The 19,241-nt window shown below is 46.0% G+C and overlaps 3 protein-coding genes across 3 annotated transcripts; 2 read left to right on the top strand and 1 right to left on the bottom strand.

Moving 5' to 3' along the window:
- The first annotated feature begins 2,499 nt into the window (after positions 1-2,499).
- Positions 2,500-4,132, top strand: LOC123429139 (uncharacterized acetyltransferase At3g50280-like). Its single transcript, XM_045113201.1, has one exon. The coding sequence runs from the start codon at positions 2,571-2,573 to the stop codon at positions 3,951-3,953; it is 1,383 nt and encodes a 460-aa protein (XP_044969136.1). The 5' UTR covers positions 2,500-2,570; the 3' UTR covers positions 3,954-4,132.
- A 6,222-nt stretch (positions 4,133-10,354) lies between these two features.
- LOC123429138 (uncharacterized acetyltransferase At3g50280-like) lies at positions 10,355-11,850 on the top strand. The gene has a single exon (XM_045113200.1). The coding sequence runs from the start codon at positions 10,419-10,421 to the stop codon at positions 11,811-11,813; it is 1,395 nt and encodes a 464-aa protein (XP_044969135.1). The 5' UTR covers positions 10,355-10,418; the 3' UTR covers positions 11,814-11,850.
- Positions 11,851-11,883: 33 nt separating this feature from the next.
- On the bottom strand, positions 11,884-15,850 carry LOC123424904. Its single transcript, XM_045108596.1, has 3 exons — positions 15,496-15,850; positions 12,764-14,945; positions 11,884-12,189 (listed from the first exon to the last, which is right to left on the bottom strand). Exons 1-2 carry the CDS (start codon positions 15,848-15,850, stop codon positions 13,681-13,683), a joined length of 1,620 nt encoding a protein of 539 aa, XP_044964531.1. The 3' UTR covers positions 11,884-12,189; positions 12,764-13,680.
- Between the last annotated feature and the right edge of the window lie 3,391 nt (positions 15,851-19,241).

The raw sequence follows: 19,241 nt of genomic DNA, 5'->3' as shown, positions 1-19,241 counted from the left end.
ATGAGATGAGAACATCGTCTGTCTCTCGCACAAAGAATATGTCGAAAAGTCTGAAATAAATTAAAAAAAACCAAGGTGCCCCTTGTCTTGAGTGAATTGACCAGTATGGTATGTGCAAGACTTGAGAAGTTGAGATTGTTGTGATGAAAGAGTGAATGTAACAGAAAGTAATGAAACAAGAGGTACGCCGTACAGGCCCTAAATAACTGAAAGTGAATGGTGTTTCCTTTAGTGGAGAGGGCAATCTTTTTGCGAAGAGGTTTAGTTCATGGTGAATAGCGAATGTACTTTGTGCAACCTTAATGTGGTTTTGTGCAATGCTAATGTGGTCATACTGAGAGGAAGCTTGGATACGTTTTAGTCCCATGACTAAAAATAGTGAGACTAAAACTTCTTAGCCTCATCCATGCTTGGATCCAAATACTAAAGAGACAAAATCAAGTTAATGAGCATTTATTATCCTTCAAACCCTTCAATCCAGAACTCGCCTGTGTTAAAGAGAGGAGTTAAATGAGGAGAGAGAGGACTAATCCATATTTCAGTAGGGGTACCCCTGATTAAAAAAAAATTAGTCTCAAGACTAGTTTTAGCTTCTCTTTAGTCCGGGGTGCTTGAAACTTTAGCCTTTTAAAGAGACTATTTTTAGTCAGACTAAAATAAGTCCCTTGGATCCAAGCACCACGTGAGTGTTAGGTTGGAGAGTCATCCTTGAATAGTCAAACTCCTTCTCTCGGCATTGTTTGACATTATTGTCACGTCTTTTGTTACCATCATCAGTGGCCTACTTAGGAATTGAGGTCGTTAGGCGAGCCATCACTTTTAACTAACGCCTCCTATTATCTTCTCTCCTTGTTGATATAAGACTACTCACAATAAGGACTCACAATAGTCTAAGTTATTACCTCCATGATGGATAGTAACATAGGGTTACTCCCTATTAGTTTATAGATCCATCTTGTCTTGGTATGTGTTATGTTACTCATAGTAGGAGTAACTAGCTAAGTTACTCAATTTCACTCTCTTCTTATTAATTAGTTGCCACATCACATTTTTTGCTTAGGCCTGTGTCAATGCATCGCCTCTTATCACGTTATCATAGAAGCATTAATAATTTAAGATAGAACTATGCCAATACATTATTTCTTATGAGTTGTATCTACATTTAATAATTTGAGGTAATGCATGCATATGATTGGGTTAGAATATTTTTTGTCTATGATCACATGCAGGGGTTGTCTGTTAGCTAAGATACAACAACACTTTTTTTTTCATTAACTAATATGCTACATCAGCAAAATGCCTATGAAACTGCGCTAAGAAACTAGCATCTGCAGAAGCTTTAGGTGACATCTATGTTACTACCTATGTTATTTCCATTATGGGTAGTCTAAATACCTGTAAGTGTCATCCAGTGATCATGGATTCACTCGATAAGAAGTGCTTACTCTGTAGGTCTCTCGATGAGGTTGTATGGGTCCTTAAATTAGACAAAAAACATTATGAACCCAATTGATAATCAATCTTGTAATTAATCATCAAAATAACCACACCAATATATAATTAAGTATTAGACACAAACACATTTCACCAATCCCCTACATCTCCAACACCCAGGGAGATCACTCACAACCAAACAAGGAAATCAAATAAAAGGGAACCATATCGATGTTACCGTACGTAGTATGTCAGAATAAGATGGATGATATCATCCGAACCACACTGTCTCCCAGTAAAGTATGAATAAAGTTTACAAACCTTAGTCTTACAAGCATGAATATTTCTCTAACGATGATGTTCTTGATGGTGGAATGGAGGATCTCACTACAGAGGTGCCCCAAACGGATCTAAGTGAAGCCATTCTCCTCTAGATCTCGTCTCCTTTGCTCCGGCCTCTGTTTATTCCTCCTCGGTCTCTTTAAGGGTTGGTCCACAATTATGAAAATTGTAGGGGTAGATGGTACAAGCTCTTGCACTCTCATTGTTGGCCTTCTTCTCTCTTGTCGATACCAAATGAATTTCTTCACAAACGATGGATCTGCTTGGATCCAACATTTGTTCGGTTTCATTTGTGTGTCTATAGATTGGATCATTTTGAATGTACTTCTCTTCATCGGTAAAACCCAAAACCTTGGCGATGAGTGATGTTTTGATGTGCTGGTCATATGAGGCCTTAACACGATGACTTTCCAACTGCTTATCGCAACAAGTTTGGCCCAGCTCCAGTGACGAGGGAGCCATGACGACGTCATGCCTATGGCTCATTTCAGTGCTTGTAGTCGTCACGTCCACAAACAATAATGTATTTTTTGTTATTTCTGTGCTCTTTGTAGTATCACGACATAATGAATCGATTGAAAGTTTCCTCGAAAAAAGCAAGGCTGGGGTATATAGGCGGGAGGAGATAAGTTAAGAGATAGTGATAGGGACGGTTTATTGAAGCACACTCTCGTGCTCCACGAGGCATGCTTGTCACACTTCCAATATATACCCATCACTCCAGCCCCGCACAAGACGCACGATCGAGCTCAAACTCACACTCTCCATAGTTAGCTACTGCTTCGGCGAGCAAAATGGAAGACGGCGGTGTCCAGATCATCTCCCGGCGCATGGTCAGGCCGGAGTACCAAAACATCTCGCTGCCGCCGGAGCCTGAGACCGTCCACCTGACGCCATGGGACCTGCGGCGGATCACCATGGGCTACAGCCAGAACGGCGTCCTCCTGCCCAAGCCTCCGGCCGGCATGAACGCCGTCGAACACCTCGCGTCGTCCTTCGCACGTGCCTTGGGCCGCTTCTACCCGCTCGCCGGCCGCTTCGCCGTCGCGCCGGTGGGCAGCGGCGACGCTCAGCCGGGCCTGACGATCTCGCTCCGCTGCGGCGACGAAGGCGCCGAGTTCGTCCACGCCGTGGCGCCCGGGGTCGCCGTGTCCGACATCACCGGCCCGCTCCGCGTCATCCCGCGCGTTGTCTGGTCGTTCTTCCCTCTCAACGGGACGCTCAGCACCGACGCGGCCGCTGACCCCAGCGTACCGCTCCTGGCCGCGCAGGTCACCGAGCTCGCGGACGGCGTCTTCGTCGCCATGTCGCTCAGCCACGCGGCCGCCGACTGGACGACGTTCTGGGACCTCTTCAACACGTGGTCGGAGATCAGCCGAAGCGGCGACGGCAACAACAACGGAGACATATCCACAGCGGCGGCGCCACTCGAGAGGTGGTTCCACGACGGCTGCCCCGTGCCGATCCCTCTGCCCTTCGCCAAGGTGCAGGACATGGCGAGGCCGTTCGAGTACCCGCCGGTGCAGGAATGCTTATGCTCGATCCGTTTCTCGCCGGAGAGCATAAAGAAGCTGAAGGCGAAAGCGAATGCCGAGATGGCCACGGCTACCATCTCCTCGCTGCAGGCCCTGCTCGCGCACCTATGGCGAGCGGTGTGTCGCGCCCGGGGGCTGGCGCCGGAGGTGGAGGCGAAGCTCACGCTTCCCGTTGGATGCCGGGCGCGGGTGAAGGGTATTCCGCAGGGTTACATGGGCAACGCCTTGACAAGTGGAGTTGCTAGGTGCCTCGTCGGCGAGATCCTGGGCGAAGGCCGGCTGGGCTGCACGGCGTGGCTTGTGAACCGCGCCGTGGCCTCGGTCGACGAGGCGAGCGTGAGGGCGGAGCTCGCGTCTTGGCCTCAGAACCCCAGCTTCAACCACGTGGCCGTGGCTGGCCAGGATGCGGATCCCGCGGCGGTGATGATGAGCGGCTCGCCGCGGTTCGACGTGTATGGCAACGACTTTGGGTGGGGCAGGCCGGTGGGCGTCCGGACTGGCCCGGGGTACAAGGAGGACGGGGTGATCACGGTTTTCGAGGACGGCGGAGGGGCAGGCGGCATGGAAGTGGAGGTGTGCCTCCCTCCTGACGTCCTCGCCAGGCTCGTCGCCGACGAAGAGTTGATGAACCCGTCGGTCTAGCCGTCATGGAGCTGTAGTAATAATCCTGATGCCAAGCTCTGCGTTGTTGTACGTAGTGTTGTAGTTTCACGTTTGCTGTTATTCTTTTCACGATAAGAGAGCTCTGTTGGTCTTCTTTGAGAAAGAGAGCAATCTGTCCGATTTCATTTTCGTTGAAGTAAAGCCAGGCAGAGAGGTCTAGCTACACGACATGGAAATACTACTGCGAACATTCAATCTTGCTTGGAGCATGCGATGCAATCCCCAAGTCCTAGAGCTCATAGCCATCCAATTAATTCAATTCTCTCCTAAACTTGTGCACCTACACTTTTTATCTCTAGCACACTGCCCAAAATGTTCCATCTTCCAAGGGAGTGGATACTTTCTGGAAAGGTTTAAGAAGGCTGGTAGATGACCTCATTTATTGACATGCATGACACATAGTAGCATATCGTTTAACATGTTACGGTATCTACCATGTTACTTTAAGGCCGTGTTTGGTTATAAATAAGTTACCAACTTATAAGTTAAAAAGTGCAAAAAGTGACTTATTTTGCCAAAAGGGCCTAACTTATAAGTCACCCCAACTTATAAGTCATAAGTTGCTATACCCCAACTTAAAACTTATAAGTCACTTACTTTTTGATGGGTCCCACCAACCTGTTCCCTCACGCATCCCACCCGTGCCCACCGCCCCATCCCACCCGTGACTGGCGGCTCGCCCCATCCGCTCCCCACCGCGCAGCGCGCCTCGCCCATCCCTCCCCACCGCGCACCGCTGCTGCCCTCGCCGCCGCTGAGCTCCATCGCGAGCTCGCTCGGCTCGCCCAGGCCAGAAGCGCGAGCTCCGCCTCGCCCAACGCCCGGATCGGCTCGCCTCCGCCCGGATCAGCTCGCCTCCTCCGCTCGCCGCCCGGTCTCCACCATGGCTGGTCGGAGCTTCGCCGCCCTTTTCCAGGATTCCCAAGGCGCCGACGAGGAAGAGGACTTCTTTGGTGACGGCTCCCAGGTCGGCAACTACTCCCCACCGATTCGTGCGGCTGCTGCTCCGTTTTGGTGACGAGGAAGAGAAGAATGCCGGAAAAATAAACAGGATGAGAAGGTGCGGTCAGGTGACTTATAAGTCAGGTGACAACCAAACAGGCGTGACTTATAAGTCACTGGTTTTAAGTCACCTGACTTATAAGTCACCTGACTTATTGGAACCAAACAGGGTCTAACCCTCTCTCTTTTTTAATTGTCTGCCACATCAGCATGTTTGCTAGTCTCAAGTAGATGATACTACCTAAGAGCATCTCCAACAGGCGCGTTATACAAGCGCCGCGCCGCAAAAAAGGCAGTTTTAGCGCGCGCGCAACGCGGCGGGCAGCTCCAGCGGACGCGCAAAAACGGCGCGCACGCCATTTCCATTTCAGCGCGCTGGCCGAAACGCAATCCCGCGCCCCTTATTTGCTGCGTCTGCTCCCGCGCGCGCGACTCTCCCGCGCTCGCTCCTGCTCTCTCCCGCGGTCGCTCCTCCTCTCTCCCACGCTCCTGCTCTCTCCCGCCCTCGCTCCTCCCTCATCCGGCCGCGCCGTCGCTGCCGCTCGCGCCCCCGCGACTGTACAGAAGGATCTGATTGAAGAGTGGTGGGCATGGCATGGACGACAAAGAGCATGATTTGGTTTGCATTATTTGTATTGTATTGTATTTGTATTTGTATTGTATTGTTCATGAACTATTGGTTGTGTTTATTGCATTATTTGTTGTACTGAAGGATAAACTATTTGTTTAAGTTGTAAGACTATTTATTGTTGATTTATTTTGTTTGTTTGATCGTTTTTGCGCCTATTTTTTGAAATGTATATGTGGTGTATATGTCGTTTGTGCGTGCTGCGCGCGCTGCATTTTTAGGCACTGCCGGAGCGGCACGCGCGCTGCATTATAGCGTGGCTGCTGGAGCCAACGCCTATCCCCGCGCTAAACCAGCCGAAGCGCGCGCTGCAAACGCATTTTTTGGGCGCGGCGCGAAGCGCGCCTGTTGGAGATGCTCTAAGCTACTCCCATTATGGCCAGCCTAACGGTAGGCAAAAGGATCAATAATACTACATCTACAAATCTTCCTTCATCCATTCTCTCCGCCCCTGAATTGCAGCGAGGGTGGGCCCCTCCTCTCCCCTACTTCCAATCACAGATTGCCAAATGGCTAATTACGTAAAACTGAATATAACTCTACGTATGTGTAGCATTGCTTCAAAAAGATTATGAAGCAAAACAGAAGGAAAAGAAAAACTCCCTTCGGTCTTTTTTTTAACGGAGGCATAAGATTTGTCTTATATATTAAATAAGAGAGAAGAGTTATAGATGAGTATATAGCAAAAAACTATCACATTAGACACGTTGATCATAAAAAAACTACCACTTTTTTATTTATTTTTAAAAAACTACGACAAAATTGGTGGGTTGTTCCAAAAAACAAAATCCGGATTATAACAGCTCGGGTCCACTCGTCAGGTTGACCGTTAGGTTGACCATTGACCAGTTATGACAGATGGGTCCCTTATATTTGTAAAAGCAATCAGCCCCAAACAAGTTTTTAAAAAGCAATAGAGTCCCCGCCGAAAAACATAAAAAGCAATCGGGTTCTCGCCAGGTTTGTCGCCGACGAAGAGGTGATGAACCCGTTGGTCTAGGAAGGCAACGATGATGGTGGCGGAGCGGAGGTGTGCCTCGCTCCGGATGCCCTCGCCGACAGAGAGCCTGGTTCCGATGCTTTATCTTCTTCTTCCTTTGAACGCCGTATCTATGTTGTGGTAAACTAGTGATAATCCTGATGCCCGACGTTAGGTTGCACTTTTTTGTCCTGCATTGTGTTGGCTTGGCTTGGATGCCTGAATAAGAAGATCTCTTAAGCAGGAGCCGTGGATCTGGATGGTTTCTCGTCAAAACAAAACGAAGACACTCGCAAGTCTGAATGGCACGTACATACTGCAGAAAATATGGCGATAAATCGTTGTGCCGTTGACGCTGGACATGGACGTAGGTAGGCAAGAGAGCAATACTACTAGATGTACAGGGTGATTCATACAAAACTTTACAGGAAGAGACCATGGCCTCATCTAATTGCCCCCCTGATTTTCACTGGTGGGCCCACACTCCTAATTAAATCTCTACCAATCACACTGATTTCTTGGTATGCTTGTGTCTTAACACAAAACTATCTACTATGCCCGGCTCTCACGAGAGAGGAACGATGACGGTGATGTGCTTTTAGTCATCACTAGCAAAAACGGCAATTATTTATTGCGTTTACTTGGTTTTGAACCTTGGGCCTCTTGGTTGTAAGTTTATGCACCTAACTAGTTCATCCATCAGTCAAAACTGATGGAGAAATGTGGGCAATATATTTCAACACCCCCTCACGTCTAGGCTATTTTAGTCCTTAGAAGTGAAATTGATGTAGGCCACAGAATCTTTTGTTTTTAATATTACGTTGGCAGAGTCTTGAATTCAAGACTTCTTGGCTCTGATACCATATTAAATTCATCCTCCAGCCAGTTGCTCCAGAAGTCCGAACTATGAAAGAGGATCGAACATTATACTCCAACAACTACGGAAGAAAAAATAAATCAATCTTCAATGATGATGACCACATTATGTTGACATCTCATCGGATCATATTAAAATTTTGTGCATAAATGCAAGATTTGTTTTCTTTTAAATTTGTTCACAAGTTGAAGCAATGTTCACATTTTCAAGAAAATATCATGATTGTCAAAAAACTTGGTAATTCAAAGAGTTATTCTGAATTTCAAGAAACATTTTTAGAAAACATACTATAATATTGCGATCCACCTCGGCAGTTAATTCTTCAAAATTCACACGGATATATTGTCACAAAGACTCAAAAACATTACAGTTTAACTACATACCTTCGATTATTCATAATGAATTTTACAAATATGGGAAAAAAAATTCAAATCAAGAACATTTTTTACAATTTACAAACATTTTATAAAAATCATGATTTTTATATTGTCACAAAGACTCAGAAGCACTTTTTGAATTCAAAACCATTTTTTTTAATATGTTGTTTCAAAATTTCCAATTCCTTAAAATTTGAAAAATTATTTGAAGTTCTAAATTATTTAAAGTAGAACAAAAAAATTAAAACGACAATAAAAATAAGAAACAAAACTAAAAGAACAGGCGCCCGTGCATGGGCCGGTCAAAATTGGTGTGCTGCATCTTCTTCGAGCATGCAGAGCCCAATATAGGAGGTTCCTACATAGGCCGGCCCGATGTGGAGATTTTTTTTCTGTGAAACGTTTTTTATGACTCGGTATTGCAGGGTAATTTTAGTTAACTTCGGAGATAATTTGGATGACAGACGTCCAAAAACAGTCCGTGATTTATTATTATTATTATTATTATTATTAGGTAGAGAGGAAGAGATTATGTGGTCTATAAATATGGATTTAACTAATTGAAAGTTTTTTTTTTAAAAAAGCTATACAATGTTGGTATCATGTGCTTTGCCTGACACTATTCCCCAACTTTGTGGAGGCATCCCTGATTTGAACGACCGGACTTGCCGGATCGAGCACATGGCGATTCTGCTGATGTGCTCCAGATCTGTGCTAGTAATTGCTTATTTATTTTTCATGTGCTTTGTATATTAGTATATACATGTGCTCCAGATCCCTGCCGCTGTGCTGGGACACGCTCATGCTAATTTTCTTGTGTGGTTTACTGAAGCACGTTCCTGCTCCATGAAGCATGCTTGCCACAAACAGCTAACATGACCTTAAAGCATCTCTAGCAGATCTTGTAAATCGTAATACCAGAAATTTCATTTTGAGAGACTGTAAAACAAATTTACGGTACCGCAGAAGGCATGGCATAACAGATCCTTCATACAATATTGCATAATATAAATTTAAACTTTGCGTTATCATATTTCACCGGAGTCCAATATATATTCAAACACCCAAAATTATAAACATAGTAGATAAACATACTCTAAACTACTCTAGGGCTTCACATTAAGGAAGTACTCAGAATGCGGCGGTGAGCCGTCACGCCCCCTCGGCCACCATGCCCGCGAGCTCCGCCTGTCGGTGCTAAAACGGGTTGTGTGCGCGAGGAACGGCCATCAAAATAGATAAATTCGGGGCCGTGTTCAAATATACAGAAAATAAAATCAATAAAAATAGTTCATCGGCAAACATTTATTCAAATACAAACTAATAAATAAATTCAAATTCACAAAGATACACTAGACTACTACTCCTTCGTGGTGTAATCTCACGACGTAATAAATGTGTCCCTTACACTGTGAATCGTCCGAGTCCCAGTTTATTTTCAGGTTGCCTAACTCGGAAATCGTCGGTGCCTTGAGTTTACACTTGTTCCGACGACGTGCAACTCGCTCCGTCCTCGTCTGTGTTCAGAACTCGTTCGCAGCGACGACATCCTCCGAGAAGCATGTGTGCCACTCCGTCATGACGGCCTTGTCCAGCGATCATGAGGTGACCATCCCGATTTCGCTGGACGCGAGAGTCCTCCTCGGTGACCAGACGCTTAGAGGGTGCTTGGATCCAAGGGACTTATTTTAGTCTGACTAAAAGTAGTCTTTTTAAGAGGCTAAAGTTCCAAGCACCCCTGACTAAAGAGGGAATAAAACTAGTCTTGAGACTAAAAAAAATTAATCAGGGATACCCCTACTAAAATGTGGATTAGTCCTCTCTCTCCTCATTTAACTCCTCTAACACATGCGAGTTCTGGATTGGAGGATTTGAAGGATAATGAATATTCATTAACTTAATTTTAGTCTCTTTAGTATTTGGATCCAAACATGGATGAGGCTAGCAAGTTTTAGTCCCACTACTTTTAGTCATGAGACTAAAACGTATCCAATCATCCTCTTACTATAAATCTGCTAGACATGTTTAATACAGATATACAGTACGGTATTTGTGGTGTAATCTCACGACGTAATAAACACGTATTTGTGGTATTTGTTATGAGACTAAAACGTATTCAAATTCACAAAAATACACTAGACTACTACTCCTCTTTCGTCGTGTGATTTGTGGTGTAATCTCACGACGTAATAAACACGTCCTTACACCCTGAATCGTCCGAGTCCCAGTTTATTTTCGGGTTACCTAACTGGGAAATCGTCGGTGCCTTGAGCTTACACTTGTTCTGACAACGTGCAACTCGCTCCGTCCTCGTCTGCGTTCAGAACTCGTTCGCGACGACGACGTCTTCCCGGAGGCATGTGTGCCACTCCGTCATGGCGGCCTTGTCCCTCCCGGGGATCATGAGGTGACGATCCCGATTTCGCTGGACGCGAGAGTCCTCCTCGGTGACCAGACGCTTACTATAAATCTGCTAGACATGTTTTAATACAGATATACAGTACGGTATAACCCCAACCCACACACGGTAGAGCTCAAGCTCACATTCTCGCTAGTGGCCACTGCTCATCCGGCGATCAAAATGGAAGGCGGCGCTGTCGACATCATCTCCCGGCGCATGGTCAAGCCGGAGCATCAAAAGGGCTCACGGCCGCCGGAGCCTGAGACCGTCCACCTGACGCCATGGGACCTGCAGCAGCTCCCCGTGGACTACGCCCAGAAAGGCGTCCTCCTGCCCAAGCCTCCGGCCAGCGTGCACGCCGTCGAACACCTTGCGTCGTCCTTTGCACGCGCCTTGGGCCGCTTCTACCCACTCGCCGGCCGCTTCGCCGTCGCACCGGTGGCCAAAGACGGCGACGGGAAGCTACCGGGCCTGACGATCTCGCTCCGCTGCGGTGACGAAGGCGCCGAGTTCGTCCACGCCGTGGCACCCGGGGTCACCGTTGCTGACATCACCGGCACGGTTTTCATCCCGCGTGTGGTCTGGTCCTTCTTCCCTCTCAACGGAATGGTCTGCGCCGACGCCGTCGTGGACCCCAGCCTGCCGATCCTGGCCGCGCAGGTCACCGAGCTCGCCGATGGCCTCTTCATCGCCATGTCGCTCAACCATGCCGCCACCGATGGGACCACGTTCTGGGATCTGCTCAACGCATGGTCGGAGATCAGCCGCCACGGCGGCTCCGGCAACAGAGACATCCCCACGGTTCCCCCACCCAAGGCCAAGAGGTGGTTCATCGAGGGCTGCACCGTGCCGGTCCCTCTCCCCTTTGCCAAGGTGGAGGACATCGGCAGGCGGTCCGAGTCCCCGCCGGCAGTGCATGAATGCTCGATCCATTTCACCCCGGAGAGCGTGAAGAAGCTCAAGGCGAAAGCGAACGCTGAGATGGCGGCCGGCACCACCACCATCTCCTCGTTGCAGGCGGTGCTCGCGCACCTGTGGCGGGCCACGTGTCGGGCACGGGAGCTCGCGCCGAACCAGGAGACGACGTGCTTGCTCGCCGTCGGGTGCCGGACACGCCTGAAGGGCATGCCGCCGGTTTACGTGGGCAACGCGGTGTCGAGCGCCGCCGGCAAGGCCGCAGTCGGCGAGATTCTGGGCGACGACCGGCTGGGATGGGCGGCTTCACTTCTGAACAGGGCCGTGGCTACGGTGGACGAGGCGGGCCTGAGGGAGAAGCTCGCGGCGTGGCATGGAAACCCCAGCTTCAAGCCCTTGGCCGGCCGTTTTCCTCCCGAGGCGGTGGTGGTCACCGGCTCGCCGCGGTTCGACGTGTACGGCAACGACTTCGGGTGGGGCAGGCCGGTGGCCGTCCGGAGCGGCGGCGGGAACAAGATGGACGGGTATGTCACGGTTTATGAGGGCAGACATGATGTTGGCGGAGGAAGAGGGGGCATGGAGCTGCAGGTGTGCCTCGCCCGGCCGGATGTGCTCGCCAGGCTCGTCGCCGACGAGGAGCTGATGAACCCGTCGGTCTAGGACGACAAGGGCAGAGAGTCTGCTATTTTGTTCCTTTATTTTTCGACTAGCACAAATGCCCGTGCGTTGCACCGGGTAAAAAAAAGCATAACCGATTCATATGTCATTGTGCACCAGTTTTTATATCTGATTTTACTAAACATCTATGTTAAAGTTAAAAATGCAAATTTCTATCAGATGCAGGTAGACCAGCAGAAGGTTGTCGGGGACGATGAGGGGCAGACTGTCGATGAAGCTGTGGAAGTGCCTCACGTTCTCCTTCTCCAGGGTCACGGGGTCGATCACATCGTCGTCGCCCGTGAGCACCCACAGGTCTCTGGACTGGACTCTCTTCAAGCTTCCGCGGCAGGAAGGGCATGACTAAGATCTTGTGTACCTGTAACCATGACGCATATTAGATATGCGGTTTGATGTCATTTGCAGCAAACAGATAGCACAGCAGAAAGAAGATTCTCATATGAATAGCAAGTTCTGAGCACATTGGTATACCCAAAACTCTTCCTTTGACACAGAATATCCGTGTTTTCACTTCTCACACCCCATTAAGAACAGCTTACTTCAGACAAAACAACATGCTATATGCAGCTGAAATATATACTCATAACACTTGCAGGATGTTCTTACATCTTAGTGCCCTTATTAAGGTTTCAACCTGGGTTGCCTACCATCATATATGATCCATTACTTACGATCGAAACAACACCCTCCGTACCAAATTATAAGAGCATATGCCTTTAGATTTCAGACTCATAGGTCATAGCTAACAAATAGCAATTCTGCTTTCACCCAATTCTATCAGACAAAACCAGTCTAAAGGATGTTGTAAACAAAACTTGTGCACATATAATACCAGGTCACATCATATGAGAATTTCAGCAAGCACGGAATAGCTAAATAAAAAAAGTTAAGCAAATGGAAATCCAACGAACACAGAACAGAGAATTCCTCACCGTTCACATAACAAATAAGGTCGAAGAAGACATGACACCTGCGGCCATCGGATTGCATCTTCTCGAACATGTCAGGTCCCTGACTCATGTCGACCAACCTGTAATGATTGTTGGCCCACCCCTAGAGCTTAGGTGAAGACCAAAAATACATCTAATCCGGTTAAACATGATCATTGTTTATTCCTCAGCACCATTTGCACATGGACGAGAAAAAAAAGATCAAGACTTCGATACATATGTGATCTTAAATTTCTCGGGTAGGACTAAATTATTTGAATGAATGAATGTACTGGATCAATCCATTAACACTGACAATTGATTGGATGCATGGAGTATCTATCTAGTAGGATTAAACAACTGAGTCTTTACTGATTGATTAATTAGTGAATTGATCATTTAACTGAATCTTTGCTGACACATAACCAAAGGTATTATATGTATTCACATCATTGGGCCTTAAATCCGCTAATAATATGCAAAAAGAGAAAGGTCCTCTTAAATAAAAAAGATAGAGAAAAAAAGCTTTTATGAACATTTCAGGTATGAGTCTAAAATTACTGAAAAATCTGTCAAGGCTAGTAAACAAGAAAGTTCACTAACATTAATGTACCAGTAAAGGTGTAATGTTAAATCTATCCCCTTTTTGTCGGATATACCTTTCCCACACCCGGGCTCCTGACAAACATACTGCCTCTTGCCGTGTACATGAGCATGCTTACTCAAGGCAACCGCATCAATTCTAGTCTTACTGAAGTTGTCAAGCTACACAGGAAGAAGATCTCCGTGGTGCGACTCTTGCTCCGATTGAAGTTTTCCTACAGGTTCCTGTACACATCCAATCAAGACATGCAATCAGAAAATCTGGTTAAACTATCCAGTGTGGGCGACCAACTACAGAGGATAAGATAAATTTTGCTCTAGGATCCACGATAACATGACCGATAAATCATAAAATTTGATCTCACGAGGATAAACCAGATAGAGCAAATGTTAGCACATGATTTAATTATAACAATATTTTTGTACCAAACAATCCTCTCAAGGTTGGGAACTGTCCCAGTTTCGAAGGTAATGTTAACTATGACACCGTCATCAACTACCAACGACTTGAGGCTCTTGAACTCTCCATCATTGAATGTGAGCCCGCTTCCGGCATAGGTATTGCGCCGAAGCCTGAGGCAACGCATAGATGCAAGCTTGCCAAGGATGTGTATATAGTCTTCCCCCAGGTAAGTCTCGCTCAATGTTAACTTGGTAAGTTGATCAAGCTCTGCAATCCACAAAAGGAGCCCACTTCTAATGCCACTAATGTTCAGGCTCTGAAGAAGTTTTGGAGGTGAAGCTAATGGAAGAGTATCCTCTGCTTTGGGTGGTTTGTTCATCTGGATTGACAAGGAGCGCAGGCAACCGTGTAATTTCTCAATCTGTTGGAATAGAACACCCAAGCCACCTTTCTCAGCCGAAAGAATCACACCCAGTTTACTCAGCTGCAACAGACGACCAACATCAGTTAAATCATTAACCTTGCCGGGAGCTTCAACATGCGATAGTGTCTTCAATTTTTCCATTCCTTTGATGCCTCTGGGAAGGCACACCGCCACAATCAAATCCTGAGACCCATCAGAGCTGTTGCCGGAAGACCCTTTTGGGCCAGAAAGCATATGCTTTAGCACTCGAAGCATGAGCACGCCACGGCACGAGCGATCCCCGCCAAGACACGAGCGATCCCCCTTTGCCGCCTTGGCCGGGCGTACGTGCGCGCGCGCTTGACGGAGCCACGGGCGATGCGGCCGGCCGCCACGCGCCGCGATGGGCCTCTTCTCCGGCCGGCGCCACGACGGAGTGAGGATGGGCAACGCGGTGTCGTCGGCGGCGGCGGCCATGGCCACGGACGACGCGGCGTCGGTATCCGCGTCGGCGCAGCAGTGCAGCGGCGGCCTCCCTCCTCTCTCGCCCACCGCCGCCTCCGTCGTCCATCGATGCGCGCAGTCCGTGTCCCAATCCGGCGGAGGCGGCGAGCGGGATGAGGTGTGGCGGCGGAGGCGGCGAGCGGGATGAGGTGTGGCGGCGACGGCGCGAGCGGGATGAGGTGTGGCGGCGGCGGCGAGGGAACGGCTCGGGGTAGGGTGTGCTCTCGCTCGCGTGCGGTCGGGCCATCGCGAAGCATTTTTCTCGAGATTCACTGTTACGTGTGGACCGCGGGTTCAATTATCAGAAACCACAGGGAGTTTTTTGCAAAAGTATGATGACGGACCATTGAAGCAATAGGTGCTTTATTAATAGGTAAAGATAAAAGGGCCGCACAGCCTTATTTTCATTATGAAAAAGAAGTCATACATCATATTGTTCTCTACTAGCAAAAGGCCCGTGCATTGCGACGTTTTTTTTTTATAATTTCCAATGAAGATGACCATATAGCATCACTGAGATACATTATCACTCTTAATTCATGAAATCATGAATAATTTAGAAATTATAACATTTTCTAAAAATCATGAACATATTTAAAATCATGAATATTTTTTTATCACTTATAGATGATATTGACAACGGGTTAAGGTGATAATTAACCGACAATTTTGCGAGATGGCCTTTGTGAAAAAAATAACATGTTAAAGGTTTGAAAGATATGAATATTTTTAACAATACTTTAATCTATAAAATATTTTGAGGTTTGAAAAAGGCTGCATGCGCCCTGGTAACATGCTTTAGTGCATCATCCTTGATAGAACCTTCCTTGTTTAGTACAAGATCACTAGTTCCCTTAGTTTTAGGTGTTGAAAGCAAATTCAGACACCGTAAGCCCTGGCCAGATGATTCATTCTCCTCCAACACTATGTTAGCAAAATCCTCTTCCAGTTCCTCATCACCTACAACTTCGAGCTCCGAATCATCAGATTCATCCACATCCAGAGCCTGCATGTCACCCTCAATCTCTCCTTCCTCAACCATGCCACCATCAACTGAGTGCTGATCTGAATCACCCACAGGCCCGTCTTCTTCAGTTCCAGCTCCCAATTCTTTCACCCCCTCAGCCATGTTGCCATCATAGTGTGGTTCACCTCCAGAAACCCCATAGTGCAGCATTGACGTTGTGCCGCCACTGGCATCAGCAATCAACCCTGAGAAGTTGGTCATCATAAAAAATAAATAACATTTTGCGAGATGGAGAAAAAGTGGGAAATACCTGGGGTCGAACCCAGGTGTCCCGGACGAGATACACACGGCGTAGCCATCAGGCTCGCTAGTGCCCTTGTGTAGTGTAATGGCATAAAGTTTGATGAACTAGAAGCTAGCGGCGGCGATTTAAGGAAGAGAACCGAATCGTTTTTCACTTATTAATGGCATTGGTGGGTAATTTTCATCAACTTTAAGGACAATGTTAATGACGAACGACAGAAGCACTAATTGCTTTATTAGTAGGTAAAGATTACAACCTCGTGATGCATCACCGAAGCTGGCATCTTATGATACTTACATCATATTGTTCTCTATTATGAAAAAAAGTTGTTTGCATCATCCAATTCTTCTCACCGCCGGCCCCCAACCATGAACGAGTCGTGCTGTACACATCACGCACGATTTTAGCCCATCGCTTAGTCACCTCCATAAACTTGTTTAACACCCCTTTTTCTGCAGAACAGACCAAGAATCCAGCAAAGAGCAGACAGTAAAAAATTACATCAGTAAGATCTCTATATTCTGACAAAGATCCCCCCCCCCAACATTCCAAAGGAAACTGGACATCGAGAAAGTAAAAAGTAAATGATCGGTACTTTGCTGGGCATCACAAAACTCACATTTGTTGTTGCCAGACCACCCTCTTTTACTTGAATTGTCTTTGGTAAGGATCCTTCCTTTGATCACTAACTAGACAAAAACTTTAATCTTTAAATGCATATTCATTTCCCAGAGTAACTTAAAAGGGAAATCAACTCTCCTAACTATAATGTATTGATAAAGAGATTTAACTGAAAATGTGCCAGAATTGGTCAACAACCATTTCACTTTGGCAGGTTCATCATTCAGAATAACCTGACTGCACATATCTGAAAGTTTATTCCACATGTCGTCTTTGTTTTGTAGCAATATACTATATCACTAGTCTTCGTAGGATTGAAAACCACACAATCAATTGAGGTCTCCAATTGAAATTTGGTCACCTAATATTGACCAGGTCAACAATTTGTCAAACTTCTCTTATTTTTGTATACAATACACTATGCTTCCTAAGCTCTCTAGGATTGGAGGCCTCACAATCAATTGAGCTCTTCAATTGGACTTTGGTGACCCAATTTTGATAGGGTCAGCAATTTCTCAAAACTCACTCGTTTATTTTTTTGTACAATACACTATGCTTCCCAATTTTTAAATCTTCACAATTAATTGAAATTTAGAATTGGGTCCCCCGATTTTGATCGGATCAACAATCTCTTAATGAGTATTCTCATTCAATTCTTTTAGTTCAGATGCTTCCTAATTTTGAAGCTCCAACATTTGATTGATGTATACAATTTTAAATTTGGTTCACATTTTGGCTGGATCGACGATTACTCAAATCAATTGGTAGCAACGGACCAACAAAAACCTATCAAATCAGTACATCGTTTCACCACCTAGCTAGAGAAAAGTAGTGCCAACATGCAATATTGTAGCACCAATATAGTATATATAGTTAATAATGCAGAAAATTTCCTCATATTAATATGGATTAATTAGCAGATAACACATAATCACACCATGGAAGACCAACCAAAACACCACATTAAATAAAGAAAAAAAACACTTCATCATCTCGCCAACTCACCAAACCAAATATTCCCTCAACTTCAAAATGTTAAGTGTTTGAAAATTCAAATTTCTTGTACTTTGACCAAGTTCAGAGTAAAAAATATCAACATTCACAATACTATCTCTCTAACTTAATATAAGACTTTTTCACATAGACAATGTCAAAAAGTATCTTGTATTAAGTTATGAAGGGTGTACTAAACAAATAAAATGTGAAAATTTATTTCATGATGAATCCAATGATACCGAGTTGATATTATGAATATTGATATATTTATTTACATATTTATTCAAATTTGAAAGAGTTTCTTACTTTTCAATAAACAAATCATTAGTGGAAAACGGGCCTTTGGCCGGGACCCTTTAGTCCCTGCTTGCCTCTGGGCCGGGACTAAAGGCCCGGCCACGTCGCCCCAATTCTCAATGCCTCCCTCGACGCTTTAGTCCCGGCCCGTAAGGAGCCTTTAGTCCCGGTTCGTGTCCCAAACCGGGACTAAAGGGCTACGCGGCGGGCAGTGGTGGTGGCAACCGTTCGTATCCCCCTTTAGTCTCGGTTGGTGGCTCAACCCGGGACTAAAGGCCTAATACGTGGCCTGCCGTAGTGGTGGCAACCGTTGGTATACCTCTTTAGTCCCGGTTGGTGGCTCAACCCGGGACTAAAGGCCCAAACGGTTTGCATCCCGCGTCGTTTCGGGCGATGAAAAGCACGAACCGAAGCAGAGTCGCCATTTCTCTGTTTCTTCTTCTCTCTCGCTCTCGCTCTGTTCTTCTCCTCTCTTCTTACCTTCTCTTCTTCCACCATGCCAAATCGCTTTGGAGAGGTGCTCGCACATGGCAAGACCAAGCTCGATGTCGTGTACACGAACGAGAGCAGGGAGATGCCGTATTTTCTTGAACAGTTGAAGGAACGATGGCTTGACGCCGCAATGGATCATGAGAAGTTCTTGGGGCTTGATCTGGAGTACACGGCCGATCAATGCGGTGTTACCGTCATCCAACTATGCTTCGCACACCATGTCTTGATCTTCCAATGGGCGAGGTAAGTTTTGAGGCTTTCTTTGATCCAAGGTAATGACATTGTAAGTTTATTTGTTTCAATCATAGTTGGTTCCCTTCAAATAGTTGTAGTGAAACAATTTTGATTAGTTGAAGGGGAACACAATCTGATTGGAATAGTGTTCCATAATCTGAAAAATCGTATTATAATCAACTAGTGTTTAATATGTTCCATTGGAATCATAGTTGGTTCGCTTCAAATAGTTGTAGTGAAACAATTTTGATTAGTTGAAGGGAACACAATCTGATTGGAATAGTGTTCCACAATCTGAAAAATCTGATTGGTTCAATATGTTCCATTGAAATCATAGTTGTAGTGATACAATTTTATGCAGTGTTCTTTGATCCAAGGGTATGAAAATTGCATATAGCTAGTGATCTCTCTAGGTTCCATTGGATAGCAATATGATATGTCATAGTCATGAAAATTGCATATAGCTAGTGATCTCTCTAGGTTCCATTGGATAGCTATAGTGATCTCTCTAGGTTCCATTGCATATGTTCTATTTGAATCCTAAAGATAATTTTCTCTTTAGTTGTAGTGAAACATGTTTCCTTATTGCAGCAGTATGTACTATTTGTTCCATTTTAATTTGTTTCTGTTGCAGTAGTGACAAGCATTGTCCAGAAC

The sequence above is a fragment of the Hordeum vulgare genome, chromosome 2H, assembly GCF_904849725.1.
Source record: "Hordeum vulgare subsp. vulgare chromosome 2H, MorexV3_pseudomolecules_assembly, whole genome shotgun sequence".
Taxonomy (NCBI): domain Eukaryota; kingdom Viridiplantae; phylum Streptophyta; class Magnoliopsida; order Poales; family Poaceae; genus Hordeum; species Hordeum vulgare.
Note: the sequence above shows the minus strand (reverse complement) of the source record. Positions and strands in the feature narration are given on the sequence as shown.